Source organism: Rousettus aegyptiacus, unplaced genomic scaffold (genome assembly GCF_014176215.1).
Source record: "Rousettus aegyptiacus isolate mRouAeg1 unplaced genomic scaffold, mRouAeg1.p scaffold_m13_p_12, whole genome shotgun sequence".
Taxonomy (NCBI): Eukaryota; Metazoa; Chordata; class Mammalia; order Chiroptera; family Pteropodidae; genus Rousettus; species Rousettus aegyptiacus.
The window spans coordinates 16293579-16309409 of NW_023416287.1; the positions used below are offsets into that span (position 1 = coordinate 16293579).

General features: G+C 40.7%; 1 protein-coding gene across 3 annotated transcripts in view; it reads right to left on the minus strand.

The window, feature by feature from the left end:
* CTNNBL1 (catenin beta like 1) overlaps positions 1–15831 on the minus strand; it is a 139250-nt gene that overhangs the window by 50057 nt on the left and 73362 nt on the right. For all 3 annotated transcript variants that reach the window (XM_016148290.2, XM_016148289.2, XM_036229426.1), the window contains one exon: positions 5437–5618. In XM_016148290.2, the coding sequence (XP_016003776.2) occupies positions 5437–5618 (182 nt within the window). The remainder of the gene's footprint in view (positions 1–5436; positions 5619–15831) is intronic.

Below are 15831 nucleotides of genomic sequence, written 5' to 3' on the forward strand. Positions count from 1 at the left end.
GCACCAAGATTCGAGCTAAGGCCTTCTGATCAAGAATTTTTGATCCAAAGAAGTGCAAGCCAGTTTGCTTGGGCCCAGAGGAGCAAATGCCAATGGCATGACTTTGTGAAACAAGTGTGAGATCTGTGATCAGAAGCTGAGGGTCTAAGTCTCAATTTACCTGCTTACCCATTTTATGACTTGAAGCCATGATCTCCTTGAGTGTTACAATCTCCCTATCTTCAGAATGAGAAATAATATCAGCCTTGTGTGGTTGCTGTAAGGCTCAAGTACGATCAGTCGTGAGAAGACACTCTTCTACATGCTGAATATAGGTAATAACAAATGAACTGCTAGGCTGAAATTCTAGTGCCCTTTGTTTTACGCTGTATCATCATCTCCCTTTTATCAGAAGTGTCTTCCTTAAGCATTCCTGCTCTCTTTTTCCCTTTAATAATTAAGTACTCTTGTCTGGTATATCATTGTGCTTGCTAATATATTTTTTTCTTGGTAACTATCTGTAAAATGTTCTTTTCTCCTTTTCCTAAACTGTAAATTCATTGAGGGCTGGGGGGTGCCTCTCTAATCTGGGTGGTGGCATGCGGGACAGACTTTGAGGAGACAAGAAAATTGGAAGACTAGAGCAGAGAGACTTATTAAGGCTACCGTGATAGCTCAGGAGAGGCAATAAGGGCGGTCAGTGGCAATGGACAGGCCTGATCCAAGAGCTTTTTATAAGGTAAAATTCACAGGACTTAAGATTGATTACACGTGAGGAATATTGGAATTAAGCACGGTGTGCTGATTTTTGCCTTTGGTGTGGAGTGGAGAGTGGTGACATTTACCAGGGTAAGGAAATAGAGAAACTTGGGCAATGAAGGAATGAGTATGGTTTTGAAAGAGTTGAGTCTGAGTATCTGATGGGCTTGTCTGCTGGTTAATTAGCTGTGCTGAGTAGAGCTTGAGAGAGAGACAAGGTTGAAGATCTGGGAATCGATGACAAAGAGACAGAGAGTAAAGCTGCAGGTAGATGAGATCACCTAAGAAGAGCAAAAAAAAAAAAAAAAAAAAAAACCTGGGACAGACCCTGCCCGTCCATGCAAAAACGAACACTTGAGGGGCAGGCAGAGGAAGAGGATCTGGAATTGGGACACTGGGAAGGAGCAGCTTCCCCCAGGACGGGCATTCTATTTTGTTCCCTTTTTCCTTGGGACCTGTCACCTAATAGGACTTTTGTTGAATTCTGCACATAGCAGGAGCCCCCAATAAAAGTGGACCCCACACAATGCCATATCATTACCACAGTCCACCATGGAGACTAAAAATGTTTCCTTCTTGCCCGTGTTGGCTAAACTCCCCTCTTTCCTGCATGCAGAAAAGATTGTACCATTTCCCTCTTCCAGCGCTGTAGGTGGTAGGAGCTCAGGTGGGCACTTCTGCACCGTTAGGGGTCCGAGAAACAGGAGGCAATCTGCCACACGCTTCCTGACATGGGAGCCCACCAGTGTCACACTTCTTTGCAGATGGCAGAGAGGTATTCTTTAAAGCACTGACCTGATATCAACTGCTGTCATTGTTGGTAAGGTAAAATGTGTGCCTATGCCCAGCATGCACACCGCACACCTACACACTGCTTGGTAGCTCACCCCCTTAAAGCTCATAATAGCCTCCAGGGGAACCATGTTAAAACAGTGCAATTAACTAGAACTGCTACAAACTCAATAACTCACCTACCTAATGAAGCGATACAAGAAAAATTGGACCTATTTTAATAAGAATGTAAAAAAAGAGACACGAAGTAAAGGTCAAATGCCATTTCTGGATCCCAGCCCTTTTCTTCTCCCCTCCTATTCAGAAGCCGTTAATACCAAGGAGACAATATATACTGTGCTATTCTTTATAAAACCGAGGAGGCAGCCAATCATTGCACACTAGGGCAAATTACTTCTTTCCAACCCATCCCCCAAGCTGAGTGCCTCCCCTGATCTATTTCTGAAGGTTTTATTATGCAAACCTGAACGGATTTCAATTACAATAATTCTTTTCCTTCTCCACCCCAACTCACAAAAGAGGAACTAAATTACCAGCAATTCTAGGTTATAAGGGCAGTTTTTGCGTCTCTCCTCTCTAGATGCACCTTAATTGAAAAGTTCTCCTCTCTCAACCCCTTTTGTTGGCTTTGGGAACACAGCTGCTTTTATGCCACCCCACTATTTAGCATAAATAAAACCCATACTCTGCCAGTTCTGCCCCTGAGCAGTGTCTTTGTCTGGCCTTCCCAGTACCTCTTAGAAAAATGGATGAACGTGACTAAGGCCAGGGTGAGCAGAACTGCAGACAGGTCTGGTGGAAATAACTTATACTTCTTTAATGTGCCTACTCTGTGCTGGGATATATGCTAAGCATATATGTCATCTCACCTGACCCTCACAACCACCCTATGTGGTAGATCTAGCCTCACTATTTTACAAATGGGACAACTGAGGGAGGAGCAGAGGATTTAGGAATTTGCCCAAGATCACATGGTTGATAAGCAGTGGATCCATCTGTAACACACTAGGCTATACTGCTACCACAGGAGTCTGGGGAAGGTCCTGAGATGTGATAAGGGCTGAGACTGGACCAGGAGAAACTTAAAGGAGGCTAACTCTGACATGTGACCAGCCCCAGAGGTTTGACAAGAAAGAAAGGGAAGAGTACGGGCAGCCCTCTGGAGCTTTCGGGAAGCCCTCTGGAGCTTTCGGACTGGCAAGCTGATTCTCAGCCTATAATACCTAGTTAGGAGTTAATGGACTACTGAAAGAAGCCTGTCATAGGGTGGCCTCACCAAAAGGAAGTTCATCTACAACATGGCTGTTAAGGATGCATCTATAAAGGCGAGGATTCTGCTTCCAAATCATGTGGATGAAAGGCACCCCAGGTGTGTGACTGGCAACCGTCAATCTGAACTGAAGTCAACTGTATTGATGTTAACCTTGCAGGGTTCTGAGGAGAGCCCCGGAACCATGTTTTTTCTCAATTAGCAGTTTTTTGGGGAACTTCATTCATGCAGTCAATAAACATTTACTGTGCATCCACCACATGCCAAGCACCAGGCTGGGCCCTGGGACCCAGAGGTGACAAGGCCATTGGTTGCATAATAGTAAAGGGTATAAAAGCAAAGTCCCCGGACCAAAAGTCCATTTAATAGAAGGCTCTATTCTAGTCCAGGGGCTCATGATATGCCTCCCTGAGAAAGTGACATCGAAACTAAGGACCTGAAGGATAACTAAAATGTAGCCAGGCAGACGAAGAAAACTGTTACAGATAGAAGCCCGGGGGCAGGAATGACCTGGGCACGTCTGTAAATATTCCTCATGGTCTGAGGCTCCTGTGGTCTAGCTTGGCACACAATGCTGGTCCACCCGCGACAGGCAGGCCAGCACACAAACAGTAACCCAGAAGACAGGTCACAGAAATCTTGCACAGTGTGCCCTGCCCTGCTCTGCCTTCTTTCTCGCCCTACCTTCTTAGCATGAGGGCCAGTTTGCCAGGAGCAGCAGCAGCTAGCAGGGGTGAGAAGAGGCCCAAAGCATAATTTTCTCCCTGGGGTTCACTTCTTTTCTCTGGGTGCTGGTGCACTCAGGATGCAGAGCTCATCCTCACCAGCCATTAGAGTCCAAACATGCCTTCCAGGAGCTGTCTTACCAAGCCATTGCCCTCACTAATATAATGTTATCAAAACCCTAATGTGGGTACTCTAGAGCAAATGTACTGTTACCGGCATGCCACCGGGCACATTTTTCAGAAGGAAAACAGCTGTTCGCTGAATCTGTCACTTCTCCTCCTCTCAGTACTATGCACATAGAGCAAGAGCCAGCTAAGGGCCGTTTTCCTCCACTTTCTTCAAGCATGCTCAGGACGTGGGATCCAGTCTTTCTCTAGAACCCGGCAGGTCAGCCACAGCACAGTCCATGAGGAAATTCCTGGATTACAGGACAAAGCCTTGACAACAGGGCCTGTGCCTCAGGATCTTAAGGTATAGCTATCAAGGCTTCTAAGTTCACTAGCTTCCTCATTTTATAGATCAGAAAGGAAAATGCAGTCCAAAGGTATCACTATCTACTTCACAGGTTGCGAGGCCTAAATAAGACAGCCCATAACACAGCAGTAATAGGACTATGGCAGGTTTTTAAGGAATGGTGACTGTCTCCAAATTTTTATCTCTTAGATCTCCGAGACCACCTATTCCCTCTCCTACAGCCTCATTTTGCTGAATTTCCATTGAGGAAAGAAAAGAGATGAGCAGTTGGGTGAACATGTTTACAGATGGTGATTGGTCAATATCTAATTTGAGGCAACTTGAATCCTCTATTTGTTCTCGGATCTCTAGCTCACAGTCCTTTCTCCTGCCAGTTCCCCCCTTCCCAGACTTTCTGTTGTCTCTGAAGAGTTAATCTGATCAAGGAAGATATTACTGCAGATGACCACAGAAGACAAGTCATAAAGCCTTCCCTTTAGCCACTCCAGTTGGAAGACGCTAAGCCAAGTCAATTTGAGAAGTGAAACTTTTATCTAGGAAGGTGAGGAATGCAGACGATCTTGCAGATACCTATGCCAATTCTATCAACCACTGACAAAAAACATCACCCAAACCATGGGACAAAAATGTTCACTTTTGACAAGACGACCCAATTAGCCAGCTAATCAGCTCAGATTCTCATCCTCTCTCATAGACACCAGCTCCTCACCCACCTCTTTGCCCCTCCTCACACTTTGAAATAACCATCCAACCATGTAAATTCCCTGGTACAAGTGTCTGTTAGCCTCCAGCGGAGCTGTCAATGCTCGTAAATCCCGGGCCTTCCAGATTGCACTGCGGCTATTCACTGGGGGGAGGGATACAGCAGGCCACTAGACAATAGCAGGAAGAGATGGGCTTGGCAGTAACTACTCTGGTTACAGCATCGCAATTCATGGCAGCATTTTGCTGGGAGTATGCACCATCAGGGAGGAGAAACATAAAAAGGGGAATCTGGGCTGTAAATAGTTTATTTTGGCAATTCCTGATGTTAGCTGAATCATACTTTAATACAGAAATACATGAAAGCACCACTCTGGAAGTGACATGTGTTGCCACCTCATTACTCTTTTCAAAAGGGTCTTCCATCAGAGAGACACCTTGCTGCAAATTATAGTGAAGAAAACAAAACCCTCGCACACAGACTGATTAACAGGCCAGAAGGAAATAGAACCACTAGGATTCAAGCAAGCAGGGAACCAGAGCAACGAAGGCCATCAGTGATCCGAGATCTCTGGGTTGCTTTTCTGTGCACAGAAAAATAAAAAGACAGGAAAGAAAAAGGTAGCATAAGAGTCTACCCCTCAAATGTACATCAGAGTTTTTCAAAGTAGCTCTCATGTCCCCCATTTCTCCTAAGGTACCTAAATTAGGCTGGTTTTCCCAGGGACTCCTACCTTCATGTTCCTTCTCAGTGGTTCCCACTTTCTTGATCTTCCTGGGAGACTTCATAAAGAGGGGAAAGATGGTTCGTAAACCAAGAATGTCGACAAACTTATGACAGTTGTCTGTGCCCTCGGGTCCAATCATGGCGTGGTCCAGCACCTTCAGGGCACTGCTCCGGGAGATCTTCTTCTCTCTGCGAACGGAAGAGGTTTCCACGTGAGGCATTTCATGGGGATGTTCGAGTCTTTAATAATAATAATTTTACGACTGTATTTATTATAGTACTCTTTAAAATGGAATAAAGATAAAGAAAAAACTTTAAATGTCCACCAATGAGAAAATTATTACAAATGGTATGGAATATTAAACACCTGCTAACAATTAGGAGAAGCAATAATAAAATGAACACCTTATGGTCAAAAAGATAAGCACAAAAGGTAATACAGTCAGTTCTATATGAAGCATTACCTCATTATCAAAGGTTGAAGAAATAGAAAAGATAAACTATTTTCAAGAAAAAAGAAAGGTCATTTTTTTTCACCCTCGAATCCAAAGGTCAGAATAGTCTTGTCATTGGTTACTGCTCTTACAGCTATTTTTCAAAGAAGTATCATTTTCTATGACTTTATAAATATATTTATATTTTTAACACTTCTATGGGATAGAGAGAAGCAAGTCAATCATTTCATATCAGAACAACTGATAAGCCAACCAATCAAGCCGTTATTTGACGTTTACTGAGCACTTATTCAGTATTGTGGCAGGCACATGAGAAAAACAAAAGCTAAGATGTGGCTTCTGCTTTCAAAACCATTTAAATTTAAATCTATTTAGGGAGACGACATTAATATGAAATAATCAGGGAAAAGTATAAGTCAGCATACAATTTTTTCCCTCATGTACAATTCAATCTACAAATATCTACCTGATACTTCTTTTGTGAATAGGACAGATGAAGTCCCAGTTCTCCTGGAGCTTAACTGTAACTGCGGGAGACAAATGAAAACTAAAGATCCTTAATAGTGTTAAGTGTCATGGAAATAAAGCAATGTGAAAGAATGACTGAAGAGGATCCTTTAGGTTAGGCAACTGAGGAAGGTCTCTTCAGGGGCCACATTCGTTTCGTGATCTGAGATGGACTGGTCATATACATTTTAGGGGCAGAAAAGGAACAGCAAGGACAAAGGCCCTAAGGTGAAAATGAGCCATCACAGTCAAAACACAGCCCCAAGGCTGGCATGTTTGAAACACATCAAGGATCTGTGTCTAGCTTAGATGAGAGAGAAACAGGGGCTGTATCAAAGGCCAAGCCACCTAGCCTTGTAGGATACAACAAGGCCTCCAGAGAAACACCTGGCTCTATGAGTTAGGAAGCTACAATTCGACATGTTTGTTCTGAAACGGTATGTGTCAGTTACTTTGAGAAAGAGATTACATATACATTTGGGGGAGTATGGGAAAAGACGATATATATGTAAATATTTGAAAGAAGGTGAGAAAATTAGAGGGGTGAGTGTGGGCTACTCATTAATAAAGACTAGAGAAGAGTCCATCAACTTGAAAAGGAAGCCAGGGCAAAAATTTTTTAAGTTATTATTTTTAAGAATATGAACAATTTTAACATTTTACGGGTGTCAAGAACCCAATGGTGACAAAGGGACTAAAGATAAAAAAAGGGGAGCATTAATACACGGAGCAAGGTGATTGGTCAGGCCTTCAAGGAGAGGCAAGTCTGATCACAAAGCCCTTCTTCATCCTATTTCTTACCTGAAAGCCAAAGAGAAAGAATCAGAAATAAAAGCCTTTTAAATAGTCTTTTGTAGAGAAAACACTACCAAAACACTGTATTATTAAAATGTTAATGATGACAAAGCGTGCTATCCTGGGTCAGACTAGCCAGCCAAGATGAGCAGAAGAAAGGAGAATGGTGCAAAGCTTGCCAACAGTGCCTTTTGGTGCTAGACCATTCTGGTTTACCGGAGGGTGTTCTGTTTTTAGCACTGAAAGTACCACATCCTGGGTAAACTGAGATAGCTGGTTATCTCACTCAGTGCCATGCTCAAATATAAAGAATGTATTGGAATATTCCTACCCTTATTCCCTCTGCTGTAGGATAAATCAAAACAGTCCACAGATATTCACACATGACATTCAACCCAACTACCGAGTTTGAAAGGAAATGTGCCTTCGTGCAGCACGCACTATACTAGCTGCTCAGAATTATAAGCTCCCTATCTTTAAGCAATTGAAGGACAGGTAAATACAAATAATTTCAAAAGTCTGGGGCGGTGGAAATTAAGTCCAAGGAGGTGAGAGGTGGAGATAATTAACTTTATTAGGGAGAAGTCAGTGATGGTGACATCTGAACTGAGTCTGAAGAATGAGTCTCTGCCAGGCAGAGAAGGCAGAGCAACGACACTGGCGGGGGCGGTGGGTAAACAGCATGTGCAAAGGTACAGGAGGCTTGTGAGGGCATGCCACTTGGGAAACTAGAGATCATTTTGAATGGCCAGTGGTCATGGCTCAGGTCATGGCAAGCCCTCCGTGTGCTCTCGGGGAATCTGGGCTCCATGTCACAGATGTGGAGAAGCCACGAAATGTTAAGAAAAGGAGAGGAGGGTACCAGACAGGTACATTTGGGAAAGCTTAACCTGGCAGAAGTGTGATAAAGGGACACAGAGGGCAGTGACAATAGTGCAAGTGAAAAATGACCGAGGGTTCTGATTATGGTATGAAAAAGGTGCATTTGTGAGACACGAAATCTTAAATATCAGGAGCAGGGTAAACAAGGCTCCAAATTCAGCAGGAAAGGGTTTTTATGCATCAAGATGAAATTCTAAGAGGAAACTAGACAAAAAAAATATACTTGTTTTCACGGCAACTGGACTTAAGTAACCTACTTTATAAACTTGAATTTACAAAGGTTATGACTAGAGCAGATAATCATGTGAGCAGAAATTTAGGAAACTTGAGATACAATATCCTCATTGTTTAGTCATTCAGAAAAAGGCCTCTTGAAATGAATGACAGCCATGTTAACAGGACACCCTCGCTGACCATTCAGCATACATTTAAACCCTTTCACAGATAACATGGAATTGTTTAAAACAGGGGTCCCTAACCAGTACTGACCCGTGGCCCATTAGGAGCCACGCCGCACAGCCAGAGGTGAGTGGCAGACTAGCAAGTGAGGCTTCATCTGTATTTGCAGCCGCTCCCCAGCACTAGCATCACCGCCTCAGCTCTGCCTCAGATCATCTGGTATTATATTCTCATAGGAGCACCAGTCCCTGGTGCCAAAAAAGTTGGGAACTGCTGGTTTAAAATACTGAAGGCGAAGAACTCTGGTTTAGCCAAGTCTCTTTTTTTCCCGCCTAAGCAAATTTAATAAAAGATTTTAAAAGTAAAACCCTTCTTCAAGTAGGCAGTGGAAGACATATTTAAAGCTGGGTAGTAATTGCATATTGATCACCACTTAGGCAAGCTGCATGGAGGTGAACTTTGGAATATTCATTGGGCTTAAGTTCAGGCTTTTAGCAATCAATAGCTGTTTGGCCTGACTTTCCTGGGTTGACTTTATTTGAAATATTTATTCTACTGGAGGACAAGCAGTTTATCTTACTCTTGTCCGGGTCCATCAAGTTGTTGATCATGCCAAGACCAATGTGAATGCAAGCCTCCATAAAAGTGGGTAGCTGTGGATATGACTGAGAGTCATCATCTACTGCTCTTTATTCTGCCAAAGTGAACCATCTGATGAGGAGGAAGAATGGGGACAGAGAAGTTCTGTTCTTGTTGTCACCTGCTTATTCCTTTTTTATTATATAAAAACACTTTTGCAGTGAATATGCATTCTGAGTGTAATTTTTTTCATTTGTTCTTTCATCAAATATTTATGAGGCACCTAACAGGTGCCAGGTATTAAGCTGAGGATGTAAAGACAGGCACGGCTCATGCTTCGGGGGCAGCTCAGTTCATAGGGGAGACCGATATGCAGACAATGGATGTACTGAGAACAGCCAAGTGCTCCAGTGAAGGTGTATACACAGTAGAATGTGAATACAGGAAGGAAGGCTGACTGTGTCTGAGTCAGGGGTGCCTCACAAGGAGATGATGCCTGAACTAAGTGTCACTGGATGTCTTTCCCAGAAAGGCAAAAAGGGAGAGGGGATTTCATGTAAAGGAAACAACAGCACACGCAAAGACATGAGTAAGCATGGGACATTCAGGGAAGCAGTGCATGGTGCTCCCAAAACAGAAAGAGAGAGAGAGGGGGGCAGCAAAAAAGCACAAAGCTTAGACAGTATTAGAGACAGAGAGATTAGTTAAAAAAATAATAAAGAAAGAAAAGAAAGCAAAGTAATAGTAGACCAGAAATAAGAAGGGCTGGGTTCAGACTGAACTCAAGGTGCCTGTAAGACATTGCGGTGATGTCCGACTTAGACTTATGGATCTGCAGTCCAGGAATGAGATTAAAAAATATAGGAAAATTCGAAAGAATCATTAAATCTATGGGTAGTAAATTAATCAGTGGTATGAATAAGACTACCTTGAGAGGGTACAGAACATGTAGAAAAGAAGGATGGAACCCCAGAAAAATCTTATTTGAAGGACAAATAAAAGGGTAAAGTCCACTCCCTCTCTGGCCTAAAGACTAAGGGATTAAAAAATAATAATAATAAATAAAGGCATTCCTTTAAAAGACACTGTAAACCATAAGCTAATCCTGGTAAGAAACTTGGATAAGGTCATTTTTGTTTGCTTTACAATGTACATGGATAAAGTTTACTTCTTTTTAGCTCCTAAAATATAAGATCACTTTCTAGGATTCAGGATTTCTATGAATTAGACAGTGAGATCAATATGACTAAGTTCATAGCTGCTCTCAAATTATAGTGCCAAAGAACACTTGGGCTCTGAGAGATGCTAAGAAACATTTCACCACTAAAATAGAATATTGGTGGTCTTCTATGTTGCTAGACATAATTTTTCAATTTTCAATTTCTATTCTCATTCATTTTTCATTAACTACTGGTACCAACCACTGCTTGACTGTCTATGCCAGGAAACAAATACATAAAACAGAGGTTAAAACTTTTGTTTCTAGCACTAAGATGTGCTAGATATGCAGAGAAACTACATACAGCATGGCTAAGCTAACAGTAAAGTAAGATAAACAACAATCAGTGACCAATAAATGAGAACTCTAGAGAGTATGGGTTGGCAAACGTTATGTAAAGGGCTAGACAAAATATTTTAGATTTCGTGGGGCACATATGGTCTCTGTGGCATCATTCTTTTTTTGCACATATATAACACTTTCAATATACAAAAATATACGTTATCAGCTTGCTAGCCATGGAAAAACAGGCTTTAACAAGATTTGGCCCATAGACCTTAGTTGCCAACTCCTAATAAAGAGGATCAACAATGTCTAAATCTGGTACTTTAAGAGACCAATAAAAATGAAAAATCTCTAGCAAGAGTGTTCAATAAAAAAAAGGCATGAACAAATAATAACGGGAATGAACAGAAGGGGACAAAACTACAGATACAGAAGGCATTAAAAACTTGCAAAAACAGGTGAGAAGGACAAATTCCTAGGAAAATATAAATTTCCCCAACTGGCTCAAAAAAAATACAATATTAAAAAATCCACTTGGATCTATAGCCATTCAAAAACTGAATCAGTTCTTAAAATCTTCTCTCAAATAAAATTCAAGGTCCAGAAGGCATAACTATCAAATACTAACAAATATTCAAGAAAGAAATAATTCTAATTTCAGTTAAACTCCTACAGAAAAAAAGGGGACATTATTTAACTCATTTAATAAAGCTAAAACAAACAAAACGAACAAACAAAAAACAACCGCTGATATGAAAACCTTTACAAGAGAGTACAATAACAGGCCAATCTCATTCAAAAGTATAAATATAAAATTCCTAAGTAAAATGCAGACACCTAGAAAACATAAAAGATAGCTTTATCCAAGAAATGCAAGGTTAGTTTAACATCATAAAATTCATTTAATACCATTTCACTATATTAACATTAAAAAATCATCTTGATAAATGCAGAAAAAGCATTTGATACCACTGATTGATCAATAACATGAATCTATAACAACAGAAAAAGAAAAAATGTCCTTCATCTGATAAATGCTATCTCCAAAAAACTCAAAGCAAACATTATACTCAAGGGCAAAACATATTTCTTTTAATACCAGAGGAAGACAAGTTTATCCTTTACCACTACATCTATTTAATACTGTACTAGGTAGGTCACAGCTGATAAGATTTAAGCACACACACAAAATTAACAAATTATTAAAATAAAATGTGATAGAAAATAATCTTGTTCCCAACTATGAACTGCTACTCCCTAAAAAGGCATATACCCAGTGGCTTGCTACCAAAAGTTTAATAACTAGCTCTCTCCTGGAAAAAAAAGTGCTGATTTACCATGTTTGGCAATTCACATGGTGTAAATATTCCCACCACAGCTGATTTACCAATGTAATGTCACTAACCGCAGTGCTGGAAAGAGATGTGTACAATCGGCCCTTGTGAACCTACGCACCCGGCTCTCCTCCCACCACAGATATCAGGCTTGACCATGTGACTTTTTATGGCCAATAAAATGTGAGCATAAGTAGTATATGTGTCTTCAGAGGAGAAGTTTTAAGATTTATTGCATCATTCAATCATTTCTCTCTGCCATGAGAGTTATATTCCATTAAATACTGCTCCTTTGTTGAATTTCAAAATAAAGACGTGGAACAGAGCTTCAGATGGCCAGTGATAGATAGATGTACCAGGAGTGAAAAACAGACATCTATCATTGAAAGTCCTTGAGATCTGGGGTTGTTTTAACAACAAAACCCGACTGATACATTACGCAGGAAAGTGGCTTAATAAAAGATCAATACACAAAAGTTAACTGCATTATATTAATCGGCAGCAAATAGTAAAAAAACATAGTTTAAAAAGTATTTTTAAAAGTATATAATATGCTGTTGGACTTCTACTTTGGGCCCACAGGGAGTAACAGGAACTGAATTTATACCCCCTCCCCATGGCCCAAACAAATGAAAGGACAAAATATACAAAACAATGGTTTTCAGACACCTGACATCAGGTAGCATAAGACAGTGATCCTAGAGAGGGAGACACAGGCAGTGAGCCCAACTGACTGCTTGGAGAGTTTCTAGGCCTCAGAGCAGGGAGGAGACACACTGGAGAGTCTGGGGAGACCATTGTGGCTGGAGTTCACTGGGCAGAGTACCAGGCCCGAGCTGCACAGAGATCTGCAGAGGGTCCCCTTCAGGTAAGCACTGGTTAGAACATGTGAGGAAACTAAACTAACCAAGGCTACAGAAAAGAACCACCTGAAAGAATTGGGAAACAATCCACGGAACTCACTGAGGGCCAGGAACAGTTTCTGTTCCCACCAGTTGCAATGGAAAAACCTTGTGAATTCAGTTTATCAGACAGAGTACACAGAAGGGCATTGCTTCAGTAATGATGCAAAATTAACCACAGACTCAAGGCTAATCTGATCCCACCAAACAGAGCTTAAAAGTAAGCCTCGAAAGGAACAAAATTATTTCAAAGTAATTTAACTACATCCTAGAACAAAGTTCATGAATATTTATAAGGATAAAAAAACAAATCCAGCATCCAACGAGGTAAAATTCACAGTATCTGAATTTTAGTAAGAAATAATAGGCAAAGAGAAAGGAAAACGTTAACCATAAAAAGGAGAAAAATAATCAGTAAAAATAACACAGATGACAGAATTATAAGACAAGAACATTAAAATAGTTATTATAACTGTATTTGATATGTTTAAGAAAGTAGAGAAAAGCTTCAGCATGTTAACTAGAAATAAGGAAGACATAAAAGAACCAAACTGAGCATCTAGAGAAAATACAATTTCTGACAGAAAATACACTGGATGAGAGTAATTTCAGATTACAGACTGCAAAAGAATAGTAAGTTTGAATATATAACAATAGAAAGCATCTAAAACACAGAAAGAAAAAAAGACTGAAAAAAAAATAAAGATCCCCAGTGAGCTGTGGTTAAATATATTCAAATAGCCTATTGTACATGTAATTGGAGTTTCTAAAAGCCAGATGGGCACAAAAAATTTACTGGAAATAAATTAATTGAAAAATTCCCACATTCGATGAAAACTATAAACCCAAAGATCCAAAAAGCTCAACGAGCCCCAATCACAAGAGGCATTAAGAAAACTACAGTAAGGCATATTATAAAACTATTCAAAATCAATGATAAAGAGAAAATTCCAAAAACATCCAGAAAAAAGGGACATATTACAAACAGAACATATATAAGAATAACAGCAGACTTCTCATTGCAAACAAAGCCATCCTGAAGACAGTGGAACAACACTCTTATTTAAAGTACTGAAAGGGAGGAAACAAACAAACCAACCAACCTTATTAACCTAGACGCTGTACCTGGTGAAATATCATTCAAAGATGAAAGCAAATGCATTTTCGGACATACACAAACTGACAGAAGTCATCACCAATAGGCCATCACAACGAGAGACGTTCAAGGAAATCACCTGGGAAGAAGGAAACTGATACCGTAGGGAAATCTGGATTTACACAAAGGCATGAAGAGCATTGGCATTGGCAAATCTGGGCCAATATGAAAGACTTCTTTCCCGCTTTAAAAAATCTCTTTAAAAGATAATCGACCTCTTAAAAAGAACAATATATAATGGGATTTATAGCACATGTAGACATAAAATGTATGACAACCACACAACAACGATCAAGAGGAAGAAAGGAAAGTTTACTGTTGTAAGGTTTTTACACTAGAAGTATATAATAACACCTGAAAATAGACTGGGTTGAGTTAAAGATGCATACTATAAACCTTAAAGCAACCACTGAGAAAGTAAAGAGGAAGAGCTAATAAGCCCCCTAAAAATAAGCATGGCATAATAAAAAAAAATACTGCAAACTCATCAGATTGTACACTCTAAATATGTGCAATTTAATGACAATGGAACGATGAACGGCCATGACATCTGATGGAAGGGCTCACACAGGTCCCACACCATATCCTGCCAGGTGATCTTGCTTCAGTTTAATCTGCCTTCCCAGCCACGGCACTTTCATAAATGTATGAAGAGGTGACGCCAGCCTGGAGGGCTGTTGGAAGGATTATTTTGTGTTTTTGAAAGCATTTATCTGGTTCCTAGAGAACAGGTGCAAACTACTGTTAGCCATCTAAGGCAGAATGGTAATATTCAGTGAGCAGGGAAAGGGAAGGCCTGTTGGACAAACTAGCAAGTTCTGTGTGTGCAGCCTGAAGCATGAACTGCATATAACCCCATTAGAAAGCACAGCTGACTTCTAAAAGATTTGCATTATTATTTTGCTTTTGCAGTAGAATCCTGAGACTGAAGGTCAGAAGAATGGCCCTAGCTCTTAAAACAATAATGACAACAACAACTACTACTAATCTGGAAAGCAGCGGTCCCCAACCTTTTTGGCACCAGGGACTGGTGCCCCAATGAGAATATAATGCCTGATGATCTGAGGTGGAGCTGAGGCGGTGATGCTAGTGCTGGGGAGCGGCTACAAGTACTGATGAAGCTTCCCTCATTTGTCTGCCATTCGCCCGCTGCTGTGCGGCCTGGTTCCTAAGAGGCCAAGCAAGGGCCGTACTGTGGCCTGAGGTTGGGGACCCTTGCTGTAAAGGACCATGAGAATAAAAATGCAATAGACTTTGACCTTCACATGTTCATTATGAACAAAACCAATACAGAAAAAGGTAAAACACAAGGAAATAAAATTTCAAAGTTAAAAAAAAAAAAAAAAAAATTCCCCAGGCTGGCCTGCCTACCTATATGGTTTGGTACAAGCTCACAGCCCAGAATGGGCCTGCAAAGTAAGACTTTGCAGATGGAATACCATCACTATTTCATTTGTTTCTTTTGTCAGAGACGCTCTTCTTTAAAGAAAATTTTACTGAAAAAACCTGAGGTGGGGGGGGGGAGGAATTGGTGGTTCCTAAAATGGATATGTCTATGTACCCTCCTCTTTCCATTCTCCCTTTTTTTTTTTTTTTTTTTTGCCTATATAGTTAATAACCAAGATGAGTTCACTGTATTTCTGCTATACAACCCCAAGCTGCATTTGCACACATCCCTTGGGATCACAGTGGTCTCTTCTCTTTCTAACTGGAACAGGGTTTTACAACAGAAGTAATAAGCTTCATGTCAACATTTTCAAGGAAACTGACAATGTAATTCTTCTGTCTCCCACTGGCTTTGTTGTTTCTTAAAAAACACTGAACCGTTTTTGATACAAGGACATACAGTTAAAAAGTGCTTTGTGGTAGCAAGAAGCAAATGATTTGGA